At 36.8% G+C, this 19,221-nt stretch overlaps 1 protein-coding gene across 7 annotated transcripts in view; it reads left to right on the top strand.

Annotated features, from left to right (window-relative positions):
- The window catches only part of LOC131526957 (microtubule cross-linking factor 1), a 57,115-nt gene extending 38,165 nt beyond the window's left edge, over positions 1-18,950 (top strand). For 4 of the 7 annotated variants that reach the window (XM_058755721.1, XM_058755708.1, XM_058755758.1 and 1 more), the window contains 8 exons: positions 896-1,114; positions 2,467-2,628; positions 4,995-5,162; positions 7,389-7,646; positions 8,534-8,848; positions 9,198-9,274; positions 10,894-12,469; positions 17,428-18,950. In XM_058755721.1, the coding sequence (XP_058611704.1) occupies positions 896-1,114; positions 2,467-2,628; positions 4,995-5,162; positions 7,389-7,646; positions 8,534-8,848; positions 9,198-9,274; positions 10,894-12,469; positions 17,428-17,646 (2,994 nt within the window). In that variant the 3' untranslated portion in view covers positions 17,647-18,950. Of the gene's footprint in view, positions 1-895; positions 1,115-2,466; positions 2,629-4,994; positions 5,163-7,388; positions 7,647-8,533; positions 8,849-9,197; positions 9,275-10,893; positions 12,470-14,790; positions 14,852-17,427 lie in introns of all 7 variants that reach the window. The other 3 variants (XM_058755729.1, XM_058755716.1, XM_058755748.1) reach the window with 2 other exon arrangements.
- Positions 18,951-19,221: the final 271 nt, after the last annotated feature.

Genomic DNA, 19,221 nt, shown 5'->3' with positions numbered 1-19,221 from the left:
AAAGTTTGCACATGTGAGTACCATATTTGGTCCATCATATATGCAAAATATGCAATTTTATTGCAGATCCTGATATTTATATGATCAAAAAGTGATGCAACTCTGATGCTTGTCATGTAAATCAATGAGATCTTTATGACATTATAGCAGATACTGACATAAAATGAAATAAATGTCAGTTGTCTCTCTATATCTCAAATAATATGTCTTAGTAAGATGATATTTAAATGATTAGTTTTATGATCAAAACATATAATACAATGATGATTGAGAGATGATCAAATAAATGTTCCTCATAAGCCTTTTGATCATATTTGATTACTTTTCTAAAAAATGATGTCTGGATTATGAAGTAAATCGATTCTTCAGTCCAGTAAGTGTTCATCTTAAAATATTACTAACAAAATCAAAGTTATTCTTATTTTTACTTAAAGATTTGACTGCAAAAAGACACGTGAAGCACGAGCTGAAGGAGGACGTTTGTCCAAATATTGTACATTAAAAGTTTTTACTTGATAAAATAGTCTAAACAATCAGTCGGACGACAGAAGGCATGGAGTAGATGGCGTGCGACAGGTCTATCAATAACATTTTGATAATTTTGAGACCTTAGAATTTAATCTGTCAAATATGATAGTGGGCTTTTAGAGTTAAACTAGTTATTAGAACTAATTATTGCTTTATTGCTGGTCCAAGACGGTTTACCAGCCTAGCCAGGTACCCACTTCTTTTTAGATGGTTTTTCAAGTAGGAATTACTTTTCTACTTGCCTCAAACATCCACATGATATTTCATAGTTTTATTGCTCTCTATGCAAGCATGCATCTGTCTTATGTCATAATAATAACAAGTATATTAAGCATAACTCTGTCTTTGAATGCTTTGGCTTGTGCAGGAGGAGGAGAGGAGGCGAGTCGAGGCCCGGCGAGGACTCGAGCTGCAGGGACTCCAATCTCATGAGCCAACATGGCCGCAGGAAAGAGTCCTGCTGCAACAGGAAGTGAGGTTGTTCCGCCACAATATGGTCATTGTCTACATGAAGCTGCGCTGGATCCTGATGCACTGGAGGCTCGGCCGCAGGACGGATGGACTGGAGGAGGGAGCGCATGCTGAGGTGAGCGGATCCAGAATAATCAGCCTAGACCAGATGAGCAGGACATTTCTTGAAAGTTTTTATGACATTTACCCAGCGCATCTATAAAAAGTCAATAAAAATGTCAGTGTAATGTTACATTTGTTCATTTACCACATGCTTTAGTTTAAAGGGTTTTTTTTGCACCTGTGATTATTTCTGGACTATGCATTAATCATGCTAGAGTATTGATGTACTTTATTATATGTATTTACAGATACATGAATGCATTTTGCATATAAATAAATAATAATACAAATAAAACAATATATAAAACTAAAACTAACTGAAAAAACAATAAAATAAATTGAATAAAATGTATTATATTTTTTGTTTCAGTTTTAGTTATTAATCAAATATTTAGTTTTTTTATTATTATTTTTTATTAAGTTTTAATTAAACTAGTGAGATCAGAAATAATGAATGTTCTGAGATGCAAAAGATGAGTAATGTGAAGTTTGCATTTCTGATGAGTTCTTGTAGACGTGTGTCACTACTTTTTTTTTTTTTTAAGATATGTTTGTCTCTTTAATGGCAGTCGGTCATCTGACGAACCACAACAGTTCAGCTTTGAAATAGTGTGAATTAGTGTGAGCACATGATTTTTCATTTCACAGTCCATCTGTCATATCTACAACAGCTGCTGTGTTCTGCTGAAAACAAATGTTAGTTTTCTGAAGCACAACGAAATTTAAAAGTGAAGCTTAAGAACATTTCCAGTGCAGTAATGTTAGTTAGACTGAACACCAGCAACACCAAGATCATGGGTTTGATTTCCAGGGACTACATGAACTCATTAAATCTATGCTTTGAGTGCTTTGCATAGAATCATTGTACTTATATTTAAATTCATTGGCATCTGCTAATGAATTTAAATGTAAATATATACATTAAAGTACATTAGTACATCAGTACTTCAGCATAATTAATGCATAATCCAGTACAGGTATCACAGGTTTAAAAAAAAAAAATCTTTTATAATTTTTATAATTTTATTAGTAGTAAAAACACACAGACATTTTTTTTATATATATATATATATATATATAGAATGGGTGAATCTCATTAAAAAGTCCTGAAAATAAAAAAATGAGAAAGAAGTAATATTCGAAGCCTGTTTTAAGACCATCAAGATTGTGTAATTAAAGAAATAAAAGTAGTTTTATTTTATTTTATTTATACATTTTTATTATCTTTATTTTTCTTTTGTTTAAATTTAGTTTTAGCTTTATATAAAAATATTTAGTCTTATTTTATTAAGTTTTTTTAGTTTAATTATAATTTTATTTCATTTTATTAAGTTTTGATTAAACTTTAACTCTTTGTTTCTTCAGTATGAACGATTGGAGAACATTCCAGAACTGGGCATTATGGTCGAGCAGGGTGATGGAGAGACGGAGAGGGAAGATAAAGTGTGCACCCAAATCACAGGAAGTGACCTCACAGAGCCCGGCCCCCTCCTGCTGTCACCAGAGAGATTCCAGTACCAGAAACAGGTCAAATACCACAGAAACATATTTTGTAATGAAAATAATTTCACAGGTATTCACTCACTTTTATTTTTAATTTGATTTGATTTGATTATTTTTTGAATATCACAGCAACGTATCCATAAAACATGTGAAAGTGTGGTTTGTAGCAGGATTGTATTTCTAAACTTTTAATACATGTTAGTTGTGCCAAATACAAGCAAATGTCTATTCTATGGCAAATCAAATTAATTGTAAAGTTTAGCTTAAAGACATTTTTAAATATATTTGCATTTATTCATGTAGCAGATGATTTTATCCAAATACAAATTAGGAAAACAAGAAGCGATTCATTTTAAGCAAGAAGTTCTGTAATAATCCACAGTGTTTAGACATAATTTGGGATGCGAGATTGTTGTTAATCATATTTATCCTTTCGTATATTAAACAAACTATAGGAAAAATGAAATTTGTGCTCATGATTGTTCACCTTAAAATCTCTCTTCTCTGTGTCCTGTAGTAAATATTAAATAAGTGTAAATGTTTCAGCAGCAGCTCCTGTTTGCTCCGTATAAAGCAGTAAACGTTCTCGCAGCTCTAGTCTATTATTTAACCGCTCTAAGTGCAGGAGTTTGTGAACGCTTTAGTTTTACAAATCATTAAAAACTGCCACATACTCTTGTTTGTAAGGACGTGGCCTTTTCTCGGCATGCATAGGGTTTTGAATGAATTTCAGTAAAAGTCATTTGTGCTGAACACGCACTTTTAACACAAATGCAGTTGGCTTCATTGATGCTGTGGTTTTCTGCTGTGCTGACGAAGTTTAGGGAAGATATGTTCCTTAGTACAATATCGGTTTATTGAGCCTTCACCCATAGGACATTACTGTTAAAGTGTTATTTCTGCACCACTGGCTGCACTAAATTGAAATGCAGTGTTTGTCAGAGCCGAATATAACATTATTTCAATAAATGGTGAATTAGAAATTTGAATTTGTTTGCAATTCTGTTTAGTGCCACAGAAATTGCACGCTTTGTCTTTAAATTTAATAGAGATTTGATATTAATGTGTCTCAGAATTAATAAATGTTCCTCTTTGCTCACAAATCTCATTTGCACTCACTTCCAGTTTAAACAGGACGCCTCTGAAATGACACGAGTGTGAATCAGTAATGACAGAACTGTTTCTTTAATTAAAGCCGCTTAGGAGCGGCGCTGACTAAGACAGACTCAGTTATTGTATCATGATTAACTCTCTCCCACATCTGCTCAATTAATAATACAAATACACAACTAATGAGTTCGTTCTTAGAGATGCGTTTTACAGTCCCTCACATGCAGAAAAGAAAAATCCCAAATGAAATCTTTTTGTAAAATCTCACTGATTTCTCCTATATAAGATTGACAGAGACTACACAGACTAAATAGAAGAAAAAGTACTGCTTCTCAATTATTTATTTATTTATTGTTATTATTTAATTAAATTATGAAAGCTATATCAATAAAAAAAACAGTATAATGCAATTGAACTGTAAAGTATTTCATGATAATTTTAATATATATATATATATATATATGTATATATATGTATATGTACTGCTATTATTGCTACTGCTAAGCAATGTATGGTAAGTTCATTTACGTAGCACATTTCATACACAGTGGTAATTTATTATGTTTAGTGTTTTACAATAAATTTAAAAAAATTGTAAACATAAAAAGTTTCATGGGAAATACACAAAAGAAAAAAATACAATTGCAGTCAGTAAAAAAGAGAGATTACATTAGTTAAAATGAAATAAATACTATTACAAACACTACTACTACTACTAATAATAATAATACATTTTTATATATAACAGCAGTACAACTAGAATACTGTTATGGTTGTTATTTTGTGTGCTTTCAAACATTAAACCATAGAGCATTTATCTTGGTGGAAAACCACAGGGAAATGCTTCTCTTTTGTTGACAACAGATTTCTAAACCATTCTCTTTAAAAACACGGCAAGATGTTTGACGTTTGTTGCATTTTCAAACGCACATTATACGCGACTCAAAGTCACAGCACTTGCAGAGATACAGTTGGTGTGGAGCTGCTTTTCCTGCGAACCATGAAAAGATCACAGTGCCGCTTCACTTTGATTCTTATTCTCGGACCGTGTTAGAATTATTATACTAGTTGACAAATTCTCGCCATACTCGTGATCTGAGCTGCTGTTCGCATTCATTTTATAGCTCTACACTCTTACTGGATGACAACTAGTGACTCATTTGTGTCTTTTTCCTAAAGAATAGCAGGAGAAACATCTGAGACGAAGTTGAGACGATACTAAAACTCGTCGAGGATTCCATCGAGCCTCTGAGCAATAACTGTGTGGTCTGTGTGTGCAGGCGGGTGACAGTCGGCGGGTGCTGCATGCGCTGCGCTCTCTGCTGGAGGAGTTCAGGGCGGAGCTCCGCGAGGAGGCCCAGCGGCGCTGGCAGCTGCAGCAGACGTTAGCCAATGAGAGAGCGGCGTGGGAGATACAGCGCGCTGAAATGAGAAGTCACGTCACCAAGGTACCGAAACAAACCTCATATCACAGAAGAATCACCTGCGAACAGCAGTACAGCACCTAAAACCTGACTGCTGTCTATAGGGAGCATCCTAACAGACGTGGAATCTCATAAGTGACTAAACTCAAACGCTCTACATCACATCAACTTTATTAACGGTCACTCACGCATTCACGAGTCTGGAATTAAGCACAAACTATTATATATGTAAAAATAGTTCATTTTTAATAAAAATGGAATTTTTGATCAATTCTGCATTTAAAAATGTCTAGAACAACTGTTTAATTCTGTGGTTTAAAAAGCGTTTTAAAATAAGAATAAGAAATAAGAACTTAAAAATATTTGAAACTAAATGATTTACACTCCCATTAAAAAGTTAGAAAGAAAGAAATTAAAAAGAAATTAATACATTTATTAAGCAAAGACACATTAAATTGATCGAAAGTGACAGTAAAGACAATTAAGACAAATTAATGCTGTCCTTTTGAAATTTGTTTTCATCAAAGAATCCTGAAAAGAGAAATGTATTACAGTTTCCATAAAAATATGAAGCAGTACAACTGTTTTCAACATTGGTAATAATCAGAAAAAAACATTTTTTTTTTTTTTTGAGCAGCAAATCAGCATATTAGAATGATTTCTGAAGGATCATGTGACACTGAAGACTGGCAGCAGTCAGTCACAGCAATATATTACATTTTGAAATATATTCACATAGAAAACTGTTATTTTAAATTGTAATAATATTTCACAATATCACTGCTGTATCAAGTAAATGCAGCCTTGGTAAGCAGAAGAGAATTCTTGAATTAAAATTAAAAAACCTTTTTTTTTTTAAAGTATTTTTAAACCGTTAATCAATTTTATCAGTGTCCAAGGTGACTTTCTAAAAGGTCAAATTAGTAAAATTTGGTCTTGTCATAAAACTAATCTTCTTTATATCTTAACTAGACATAAATCTAGTTAAGCAGCATCTGCTAAGACGTTAAGCATCTGCAGGGCCATGCGTTGCTTTTGGCGCACAGTGACTTTTGGTGTCGGTGAGTTAGGGAGCGTCTTTAAATAGCCAGCTATATTTATGCAGTGGTGCAGTTCGACCGTCAAACACAGTCATGGTCTATTAAAAGAAAGCAGATGTCAGAGGAGCCCTGCTCATTCAGACAGTGAGTAGATTTAGGAACATCTGGCTAGACATGTGAGGAAGGTGTATCTGGACTATCCTGCAGTTTACTGCACAAACTTACACTCCGAGTATACATTTACAGTTGCTATTTAGCTATGTAGAGTCCTATTTGAGTGTGTTTGTATGGCTGTGTTCAGAAAGAACACTCACATACTGCTGATTCCATTCTTTGCAGTATACACCATGTACTGTATACTATACACTATATACTTTTTGTGTAAAAAAAATAAAAATAAATTGTATTTAACAAATAGCAGTTCACCAAATGCAAAAATAATAGAAACAATCATTAGTATTCATTAGACATTATTGTTAATACTAATAATTATTAATAATAATAATGTTCTTATTAATTAACAATAATAATGCTAGAATGTTGTCATATGATGCAATAATTTCGCATATTTGCAGATTTAATTCAGTGAATATTCTAATGATGATAATAATAATAATAAAAGTTATTATTATTATATGGCTAGATTGTTTTCATATGATGTCAGTAAGTTGCATGTTTAATTCTGCAAGTTTAGTAACACTAGTATTATTGATAATAATAGTAATAGATTAATAGTAATAATAAATGCTAATGATAAATTAATAATGTCAGTAAGTTGTAGGTTTAATTTAGTAAGTGTAATAATAATAATAATTATAATAATAATATATTAATAGTGTTAATAAATGATAATATGATGTCAATAATTTGCAGGTTTAATTCAGCAAGTGATATTCTATAAACATATTAGAAATAAATATGGTTATTTCACATTTTTTATCCATTGTTTACATTAAAAACCAAGAAGCTGATGTCATAAACTTCTTCTTAAACCAAGAAGTTGATGTTATAAATATCATCTGTAATTGTGGTTCATTTGTCATACTGTAAATGGAAGGTCCAGTGTAGTGCATTTAATTATGAAATACATTGTTTTATTCGGTTGTTCTGTGCATACATAAAATTAGCATATTGTGCATGCTCTGCAAGACTGTAGTTTGCCATTTCTAACATATCCAATGCAGGCATTTATTCTTTTCCTTGTCTGCAGCTGCAGGATATGAGAGGTGAGTCTGCAGGCGCAGTCGCAGATGAAGGTGCAGACTCTGCAGACGTGCTACAGCAGGAGCGGGAGGAACAGTGCCGTCTGCTGGCTGACAGTCACAGCACATCACTGGAGCTGCACTGGAAACTACAGCACGGAGAAAAGCGCTGGACCCGTGAGAGGAATGAACTACTGGAGCGGTTCGAGAAAGAGAGACAGGAGTGGGACCGCAGCTTAAGGGAAATGCACCGAAAGATGGAAAAGGTCTGGGGCGTAAATCCTGCTAATTTCACTCATACACATCAATACATGGGAAACAAGACATGTACAGTAACTGTATTCAGTGCTGAAAAGCTCTATAGCATTTAATACAATACAGATTGTGTCAAAGCAGCTTCACAGAGATAAACAGGAAAATAGCAGAATCAATAATGGAAACTCATTATTTCATGATATAATCCACTGTATTCAGCATCTCAGTAGTTCACAGTAAATGCATAGAACTCTGCTTGTGCTGCGAGTTTAACATGCATTTAGTAATGCAACATGCACAAGGTTCACTCTATTTACACATTTACAACAATTTTGTGGACAGAAGTTTACAGCATTTCAGCAGTATTACGGCAAAATAAAAGGTTGAGGATTTGAAATGTTTAAAGCTTTAGGGTTTAAACATTTGAAAAAAATATTAATAAAAATAAAAATAATAAATACCTAAATATTAGTATTGTAACTTGTAGTGTAAAAAAAAGTATAATTATTAAATATAGATTTTTTTTTATTTTATTTATTGTAATTTACAATAGTAATATATTTCTGTATTCATTTCTAATAATTAAAGTTAAATATAATAATATAATTATAACTAAAATTATTATTATTATTATTATTATTACATTTGATTGGGTTCCAGCTACAAAGTCAAAATAAATCACTTTTAATAAAAGACTAAATGAACATGGGAATGTGTTGTTGAATTATTGAAATATTAATTTATTATCTCAGGAGAGACTTCAAGTAAATGTTTCACATCTAAGGGGTTCAGCTGGCCAGAAAACTCTGCCTTAGAAGATATTTGCCTAAGACAATTGGCAGGAAGACAGCTTACTAGGTCTTGAAACAAAGCCAACATCTCCTCTTCTTCACCCCAGATGCAGAAAGATGTTCTTCAGTCAGAAGGCGGCGCAGCACATGTCTTCTCCCCTCAGGAGAGCCCCTGTAAGGCTCCTAGATCGCCACACTCCCCGTGCACAGCCGCACACACACGCTCCCACTCTGACTCGGAGGCCACGCTGGAGGAGAAAGGGGCGATGGGCAGACCCAGACCCTTTGAGGGACACCGGCCCCCAGAAAGCCTGTTCCTGGATGCCCTCTCTCTGGATCCTCTGAGCGAAGCCGAGGTGCCTCCTCCATCACGCCTGGAGAGCGAAAAGAGGTTCCCTCACCTGAAGGAAGTAAGAGACAGAGTAAGACATCAGTACACACTGCACGATAGGGCACATTTTTTTATCATGCATTTTTTTTTCAGTATTTTTAATTTTTTTTCTTGAGGTCCATTCATAATATCAGTCTATTTGTTTTTTTGCCACCAAAAGCTATTATCCTCTCTCTGACCCTTATTAAATATGCTGTTTTTGCTGCTGTAAAAGAGTTCTGTATGTATATGACCTCAATTATGATTGGCTAACATCTTTGCATGTGAAATGAGGAAGAGTTATTACATAGCAAAACAATCTGCACTCAATGTACCACATAAATTCTTAAAGCAAGTTAACATTTTGTGGCTTTTATGTTTTAACTGTGTTGTTGTTTCAGGCATTGAATGAGATTTCTGAAAATGTGGATCCTGCCATATACCCTGAGGAAGAGAAGAGTAGTGGCAGCCTACTCAGGTATGTTTTTTTTGTTTACCAGTATGTGTGTGTTTATGAGTATGTGTGTTCTAGTCAATGCAAGTTTTGCTCTTCTCTTAGGAACCTAAAAGTGCTCTGAAGAATAGCAAAGCTTGACAAAACTTGAAAACAAGTTATCTTATATTTCAACGCTGAAAGATGTATAATATGATTAGGGTTAGTTTGTCATAATTATAAGTAGAGTGGTGTTTTCAATGATTGAAGATACCATAGTTTACTTCTAAAGGGGTTAGGGGTAAGATTTGTCAATGTATACTTAAAGTGATCCTGGCCTTAGAAAACATTGCTAATTTGCTTATTTTAAACATTGCATGATTATGAAACCTGAGGCCTTTAGTTGCTTGTTTTGTTATCTGGCAGTGAACTCCTATGAGTCCAGGTTATTAACCCCATGTCCATTTATCATTGTCCTTTTCAAAGGTCTCAACATTGTTTCAGTTACTGCTAATAAGCTTCAGTGTCTTTTTCTGACCATCTCACCTTGTACGGATCAATCAATTTCACTTTGCCCTTGTTTGAGCGCAGGCTAACAGCTATGTTTAGACTCCGCTGTTGTTGCCATTTCAGCAACATCTCTGGAGAATTGTGAATGGAAAGGAATAGTTTACTCTCGGTAGGCCAGAGATTAAATGTGCCAGCAACAAAGGATATATTACTTCATCAGTACACGTGTATTGTTCTAATAAAGATACTTATCCTTTGGGGCTGACACATTAAATGGCTACCTATAGAGTGCTTTAAAGTATCATTGGCATGCTCTTGATGGAGCCATTCCTATGTTCCTAGGGTACTATGTTCCAAAGTTCCCCTGTTCCCAGGCTCCAATGTTCTTAGAGTTCTATTTTCCCAGTTTCCAGATTTCCATGCTTTTAGGGATCTATGTTCCCCAGTTCCTAGCATTCCATGTTCCTAGGGTCCTATGTCCCCAGTTCCCAAGATCCCCTGTTTCCAGGCTTCTATGTTCTTAGGGTTCTATGTTCTCAAGTTCTCAAGATCCCCTGTCCCCAGGACACCTTGTTCCCAAGGTTCGATGTTCCCCACTTCTTAGTATCCCATATTCCTAGGGTCCTATATCCCCAGTTCCCAAGCGCCCATGTTCTTAGGGTTCTATCATGTTCCCCAGTTCCCAGGCTCCCATGTTCCTATGGTTCTATTTTCCCCAGTTTCTAGGCTTCCATGTTCTTAGGGATCTATGTTTCCCAGTTCCTAGTGTCCCATGTTCCTAGGGTCCTATGTTCCCAGTTCCCAAGATCCCCTATTCCCAGGCTCTCATGTTCCTAGGGATATGTACCCTGTTCCCAGGATCCCTTATTCCCAAGGTCCTAAAATCCCCAGCTCTTAGGGTATCATGTTCTCAAGGTCAACTCTGAGAACACTGATGTGCTCCCCTGGAGACACAAATACTGTTCCAAAAAGTAAACAGCGACATTGTGCTGCTTTATAATATACTCTCTTTGAGCACTGCGTCTATCCTGTGCAGATAAGGCAATCCCTCAATGAATTCAAAATAATACAGGATGCTGAACAAGTCAAGAGCAGTATTGGTTACAATGTTTTGCAACACCAATGTAACTTTTCATTTATTTTTGCCTCTGCAGGGCGAAGTCAGTTTGCTCCATGAGTGACTTCCAGCGTTTGATGGACAGCTCCCCCTTTCTACCAGATAAGAGCAAACCTGGCGAGCACGGACGAGACGATGTGACTCCTCCCCTTTCACCAGATGACCTCAAATACATTGAGGAGTTCAATAGTAAGGGTTGGGATCTGTCCACCAGCTCCCTGGCTGCTTGCCCCATTCCTGGCCCAGTAATCCCCTCTCCGGTGATGGAGGCATGGGCAGAAAGGGCAGAATCCCGAAGGCCCGAGTCTACTTCAGAAGCATTCCAGCCAGCCTCTTGGTACCTGACCACCAGCGCTACCTTGACCACCAACACCATGAGTAGCCCTGAGTACTGCCAAAAGCTCCCACTCAGGGTGGCCCAGGGTGGTGAACAGTTTGGGGTACATGTTCTCCACAGTCCTGTTCGAGGGGAGCGGTCTGCTCCAGGCCCCCCTGAGCAGGAGTACATGTTCTCCAAAGTGACCAAAGTAAAGGGAGGGGAGGTAGTAGGAGGTGCTGAGGAGGTGTTTGGAGGAAGCTGGCCGTGTGAGCTTAGGAGTCATTTGGAGCCAGCACTTAGGCCTGGAGAACGCCCATCCATTTGCGCTGCAGTCGGGTATACCTCATCATTAGAGCTGGAGCTGTCACGGAATCTGAGCGACGACATGAAGGAAAAGGCGTTTTCTGCCCGGAATGCCATCCGATCACCTTCTGCATCCGGATCCAGCCCTCCGGAAAGGCAGCTACGGGACATGGCGTGCCAGACGAATGGTTTAACCACACGGGGAACACAGACCACCCAGACCATCAGTGTAGGATTGCAAACAGAGGCTCTTCGCACCCTCACAAGTAGCCCTCACCGCTGTCTGACACCCAAAGGAGGCTCCACGCCCATCTCATCGCCCTCACGTAGCCTGAGAAAGATGCAGTACTCTCCAGTCGTACAGGCCAAGTTTGAACGCCCATGCTGTTCGCCGAAATACGGCTCACCCAAGCTCCAACGGAAACCCTCTAATTCTGGCAAGGCAGAACAACCTGTCGGCCAAACCCGTGCTCCCACCCCAACAACCACTGCCCAGCAGCAAAAAGGGAACAACGAATCCGCTTGGGCCCGTTCCACTACGACCAGAGACAGTCCTGTTCACACCACCATCAACGACGGCCTCTCCAGCCTCTTCAACATCATCGACCACACGCCCATCGCTTACGACCCCATGCAGAAATTCAACAAGTCCCCAAGCCGCTCTCGTCCCACTGAAGCAGGGCCTCAAGGGCCAACGGACCCCAAATCTCCCAGTGTTTGTGCTGCACAGGGGCCTTTGAGGAACTCTCGGGGCCGGTCCCCAAGCCCTGTGCAGCTGATTGTAGAGACGCAAGGCGAGAAAACTCCAGAGGTGATTAGCATCAGACAGGACCTATCCGCTCCTCCGGGCTACACACTAGCTGAGAACGCAGCACGAATCTTGAATAAGAAACTACTGGAGCAGAGCTTCAGAGAAGAAAGGAGGCTTTCCGCTTCATCCGCAGCTGCTCTGAACAAAACCGGAGACACAGAGAAACCAGAATGTCTTGAGGTAACTGAGAGGTTTATTTAATTCTACCTAAAAGAAGAACACTATATATGCTTTTTTATAGCTCAGGAGAATTAGTCAACTTGAAAAACTTACCTTACTTTCTTAAGAGTTGTTCCAGGTCTTATTGTACATGTGCACATGTTTGTCTTTGTAATTTGTCATAAAAATGAATATTTTTTGTTAGAAATTGTAACTTTTGATTTCAGACTTTATCTTGGCAAATCTGAGCACAGTTTGAGATTGTGTTGCGAGCTCTTCCAAAACTCTAGAAGAGACATGTATAAGATTTCTGGGGTCTTTTTCTAGCAGGAGACCTAAGCAAATGTCTCCATTCTGTCTAATCTCGTTGCTGTCTAGTAGACACAAATGAGATATTGAGACCTCATTTGTGATTTTGTTATTTCCTTCGGGTACAGGCACACTTAGTTTGTCTCATTTTGTTGTGTATATTACAGTATAAATTTGGCTGCTTGTTAAGCCTGGTACACACCAAGCTGACGGTCGGCCGTTGGGGAGCGTCCGTCAGCCTAGTTTGTTTGGTGTGTTCCACTCGTTGGGCTCACGTCGGCGATAGTTTGCGGCGTCTGGCCGTCTCGGATTGTCGGTGAGAGAGAGAACTCTGATTGGATGTTCAGTTTAGCGAAAGAGTTTGTGCAGGAGAATTAAAGCGAAAGTGATGAAAACGGGCAAGTAAATGAAGGCGACACAGTCAAAAGGCTGTTTTTTGATGTGACATGATCTTGCCCAAGCATTCCAATATGCGAATGTTTTCATAACAACATGAGCTGCTTAAAATAATGAAAGTTATCAATGTTACAGATATTCAAAATGGTAAGCAAGTGCTGCTTTGTTTACGTTTCGTATATCTGCGTTTATCTCTTATATCTTTGTTTCGGTTTCTCCCTTTGAATAACGAATATCTATTGATAGCTGCTGATGTAGACAGCTAACTCCTCTCACGCAGGCACAGAACGCACGTGTTCAGTTTGCAGTCGACTGAAGTCTGTGCGGTGTGTTCACGTGCAGCTTTCTAAAGCCGTTGGCTTTCGTCCTTTTGAAGTTCTTTAAGTGTTTTCGTACTTGAACAATGCAGTTTCATTGTACAAAATTATGTTATAATAAAGTATCAAAAAGTCTTATTCCCAGCTGCCAAATACTGCCTGAGCACAGGCCTTGTACATCTGAGCTGCATGCTTTAGCACGCTGCTTTGTTGCAATGCTAACAGTAGTATAATCACATGCTGCTTGGTGTTTTTTATATTTTGCAGTGGAACTAGCTTACATAACTACTTTGGATGCAGGATGTTCTAATTCACCATAATAAAGTTGTATCCAGTGTTTGATGCCTGCCAACCTCGATCCATTTGGAAGATTAATCCCTCACATGAAAGCACGAGACATTCGTCAACAGACAGAGCAGCATTTACTGTAGGAACAGCATCATTGCATAATCCCATGATGCTATGTTAATGGTCAAAGACACATTTACAAAGATTTGAACATCATAACAGGCAGATAGATCTTTGTGAGCAGTGTATGCATCTGGGATTTGTCTTTTGAATGTAATGGATATTATTAGGCATGATTCCATACAATACAACTGAAGAACGGGATGAATTCAGTTGTGCCAGTTTAGAGTGATTCAAGTTAGTAAAAATCTTGTATTGGAAATGAGATGTTTTTGTACATTTTTAATCGATTCATTCTGTTGTTTGGAATTTTAAATAGAGACAGTCACCTTGCAGAATATCAGTTAAAAGTACGGATATATTCTGAGCATAAAAACAAGTAAAAACTTATGTATCATATGTGTATGTATCAGTATTTATCAATGTATGAAGACTAATCTCACAAAAACATGTCCAGGTCACATTTCACCCAATAATAATAATAATAATAAAGCAAATTTTCCATACCTTTTTAGAACTATTACTATTTCTTTACATTAAGAAATCTGCTGCATTAAAACTTATTTATTTATGCAGTAATGATTATGTTATATTATATTATATCACAATATTGTAATGATAATTGGGCAACATTTATTGGGCCAAAATACAGTGTTTTTTTGTTTTTGTTTGATTGTTTGTTTTTATTTTGGAGTGAAATGTGACCTGGACAAGTTTTGAGATTCACCAAACTTCTATATTGTGCTGTAATGTTTATATTTAAAGGATAGTGAGCTGCTTTTACAGGTTTTACCGTAGATGCCCTGCGACCCGGCCAGACTTGCCAGATCCCTGCTGTAGCTAACCTGAGTCTGATGTGGTTGTATTATTTTGACCAGTGTGTTTACTCCTGTTTTTCTGGGTTGTCTCCAGAACCATACTGTCTTACTAACTGCACCCTGGGGACTGTAACTCAGCTTGCGCTCGCCGTGCAGTAAGTTCCACCGATCTTACTTGACCTTTGAACTCACAGTGACCTCACTTGTGTTCCGTCTCGCTGTTTTTAATGGACTTCTCTCACCGCATGCCACACAGTTTCTAGACACCGTTTCACCACTAGGCATTATGGGAAATATTGTATGTGCTTTGTTGTGGTCACACTTTTTTTGTCCTCATGTAGGTGTGAGCATGCCCATCGTCTGATATTAATGACGTCACCAATAACCAGTCATCCAAAAAGCTATCAGAGATTTTATTGGACTGAAATTATTATCCCGAATATTCATCCACACGGGATAGGATTTCATATGGCAAAATACAACAAAACTTTGGCTGATACATAGTGTCTCAAACTGTTTGTTGATTTTAAATAATACACACAAACTATTCAAGTGCAACGTTTCCCAAATAGACATTTTTAAAAGATAAAAAAAAAAAAAGTGTTTAAAATAAAAACAAAAAGTATTTGGACACTTTTTTAAATTGACTTAAAGTGATAGTTCACCCAAAATTGAAAATTCTGTCATTTACTCCATTTCTTTTTTTTTTTTCATTTTAATTTCTTTCTTCTGCTAAACAAAGAATAAGATATTTTGAAGAATGTTGGTAACCAAACAGTTGATGGTAGCCGTTCAATGGAAGTCAATGGCTACCGTCAACTGTTTGTTTGCCAACATTCTTCAAAATATCTTCTTTTGTGTTCAACAGAAGGAAGAAACTCATAGAGGTTTGGAACAACGTGAGGGTGAGTAAACGACTGAATTTTCATTTTTGGGTGAACTGTCCCTTTAAATGTACAAATACCTTTGGAGTCACTGTATGTCAAACTCACAAATGGCTTTTTGGATGGTTTAACCATTTTAACTATTAATATATAATCACGTTTTTATTTTTCATAGGTCCTTTGGCTGCCACGTGTTTGTGTGTTTGTAATTTTATTATTTTTGTCCATTTCAAAGGATTTTAATCTCACCAGCCCAACTGATGGAAGCTCTACAGTGTAACATCTTGTGCTTTCTCAGTTCACTGTACTGTAATGTTTGCTGTCTGGTGTTAACAGGATGTGAGCGCCGCTCAATATTACTGCATGCAGTGACAGTGGTGTGTTGGGGTCGTTTGGGGTTCACTGGCTGGTGTTGGTGTTGGCTGTGCCTTTGCTACAGTGTTTAACATCTGCTGCTAATACTGGGTCTCATTTCTTAACATCTAACAACAACTTTATGCTTGTTCAAAGCTTGCAGTTATGACTGTAGTGTGTTTCAGGATGATTTTAGTATTATTTATGTGCAATATCATAGTAATATTTTGAATTAGCATTTATTTTTATAAGTTTAGTCATTTAGCTTTTTCTTTTCTCATTTTTCTTAGTTTTTCTTAGTTTAATACATTTAGTTATTTAGATTTTATTTTATTTTAGCTTTATTTCAATTAACATTAAAAAAAATGAAAAATCATTAGTTTAATTTTAGTTAACAGTAACAAGACTGGTTTCATGTTCGATGTGATTTCACTGGAGTGTATAAACAAATCAAAAACATTCAGTTTTTTTTATTTTTTTGGACTCCATTTAAATTCACTTTGTATCAGCTTCAGAGTCTCGCTCAAAAACTGAACGCAGATTCATGTAGACGTAGTAAATCCCTGTTTCTGAATTATTCAAGCCACAGAAAATATCCACCTTTCACGCTGGAATCTCATTCATTTTTAATTTTTGCTTTATCGCTCAGGAGAATTGTTTAGAATAAATCAAGCTGAAACCACATTTTTCCTCGAAAGCAAAAGTTCTGCTGAATCAAAACAAACCGAGTGTTATTCTTTACTATTTGCTACAGACAGTATTGGGTAGTTTATCCATTTTAGTTAAAAGTTTAAACTGTAAAAGCACTAATGCTTGCAGACCAGTGTTATTTTAGTATTATGTATTATACTATTTTTTAAGATTTTAACTTTTTAATTAACTTTTATTTTTGTATTTTCATTTTAATTTGTTTGTTTTAGTAATTTTGTTGTGTTCTTTTGCTATTTTTATTAGTTTTAGTTTTTAATATTTCTGTTTAGCTTGAATTTAGTTTTATTTTTTAGTCATTTTTAGTAGTTTTTTCTTCTTTTTTTGATTTTTCATTTGATATAAACTTTACTTCAGTTTTATTAATTTTAGTACTTCAACTTTTATTTCAATTAGTTGCCAAGGCAACATTTCTAATGTAAATTTCTAATTTTCATTTAATATTTATATTTGATTGGATTTTATTTCAGCTTTATTTCAAATAACGCAAGCATTTGTAATGGTTTTAGTTTTTTTTTATTTAACTTTGATTTGTTTTTATTTCAGTTTTAGTGATTTTTAGAAGTCTTAGTCATTTTTATACTTCAACCTAAACTTATTGCAGAATGCAGTTTCATTCAAGTTTTTTAATGTAATATTTCATTTTATTTCTGCTTTATTTTGATTAACGAAAACAGCTGACAATTCAGCTGACAACAACAACACTGTTGCAGACTTACCACCGACTAACAGATAAACTTGGTTAGAAAAAAGTTTGAAAGCTTATGTTTTGTTTCTTGACACAGGACTTGCCTCGTTCGCCAGTGGCTCCACCTCTGGACTCCTGCTTCCTGCGTCCGGCTCGTCCTGCCAACCGCCGTCCTCCGTCCCGCTGGGCCGCCCACTCGCCCTCATCCTCGCCCAACTACAAAGACCGAAGGGAGAGGTTCCGCTTCCCCTCGCCCGTCAGACCGGTTCAGACCATCCCGGAGGCAGAGGAGCCCGGTCAGGAGGTTTTCCCTTAACCAGCCTAGACTACATCCTTCTGTCACCTCAATCAAGATGTAGAATAGTAGTTTAGAATTTCACTTCTAAAATGCCCAAAAAAGGGAAATATGGCGATAAATCAGGATTGTATTTTATGATTTACTCCCTCTCCTTTACCATCCTGTTCCTGACCACATGTACGCACACCGCCGGAGCGACGGAACCATCGAGAACCTTTCTAAAAACCATTTAACTGCCCTGCCACTAGAGGGCAGAGTTCTGTGAGCACCAGCTGAACTGATCCAATCGGAAACAGTTCTAGACATTCCATTTCGGAATTATCAAGGACCTGGAATGTACTGACGCAAAACACCGCAAAGTGTTCCATAAGAGGTGCCTACACACGCGTGACCTCGCAGCGGTCCCGTACCCGTGTGTGTCCGTGTACATGTATGCAATACATACCACTCGATATGTGTTGGTCATGAAGCCGCAAACTTCTTTTCAGATGTTCTGAAAAATCGAACTGGATAGTAATAACGTTTGTCAGAACAGCATAAAAGTTTACATGTGTTGTTTTTTGTTTATTTTGGAGGGGTGAATATCATCTGTTAAATTATGTTCCGTGTATATAGTTTACAAAACTATTTTCTTAATTTCTGCATACATCCCGTTTCGTTGGAAACTTTTGATGCTTGAATTTAAAACTCATTTGTATTTGTAAAGAGAATTAGATCAAAACTAAAGGAGAAAACACACACACACACACACACTCTAGTTCGACAGGGACGAATGATACATGATGTCAGTCATAATGTATTTTAAAAGCCAATGTAAAACTGAATGTTCGACTCTGTACACGATGACAGAAGAGTATATTGACACTGATTATTCTTATGCACATTTCCCAAGTCACAAAATCCTGAAGGAATATGTGCAGGATTCCAGTTGGAAAATACATCGTAATTTGAAACCAATTGTAAAGGAGTTTATTAACTGTAACATGTAAATCTGCTCTGGATGAAACGTGCTGCAAAAACGAAGATGAAAAACAAAAATTAAACTCAACATGTTCGCCTCAGATCTGAGATTTAAATACATGAATATTTAATAAGCCATCTATTGAGGCAGTCTATGATTGGTTGTTTGTTTTTCAGCAACTCATTGTAACATTTTAGCACTGCATTGTTTCATACTGTAGAAGTTTTTCAACAAATTATGGGACTAAAGTGATACAAATCTAATTTCAGATTTAAAAGTGTGCAACATTGCTCACTGAAACTTAAAGGAACAGTTCACCCCAAAATACAAATTTGTTGAAAATGTACTCACCCTCAGGCCATCCAAGATGAAGATGAGTTTGTTTCTTCATCAGATTTGGTGAAATGTAGCATTCCATCACTTGCTCACCAATCCTCTGCAGTGAATGGGTGCCGTCAGTCCATGAGAGTCCAAACAGCTGATAAAAACATCACAATGATCCACACTGCTCCAGTCCATCAGTTAACATCTTGAAAAACTGCGTTCTTGTAAGAAACAAATCCATCATTAAGAAGTTTTAACTTTGAGCCGTTGCTTCCAGCTAAAATTCAAGTCCTCTATCCATAATATTG

Source organism: Onychostoma macrolepis, chromosome 02 (genome assembly GCF_012432095.1).
Source record: "Onychostoma macrolepis isolate SWU-2019 chromosome 02, ASM1243209v1, whole genome shotgun sequence".
In the NCBI taxonomy this organism is placed as follows: domain Eukaryota; kingdom Metazoa; phylum Chordata; class Actinopteri; order Cypriniformes; family Cyprinidae; genus Onychostoma; species Onychostoma macrolepis.
This window is presented reverse-complemented; position numbering and strand designations above follow the sequence as displayed.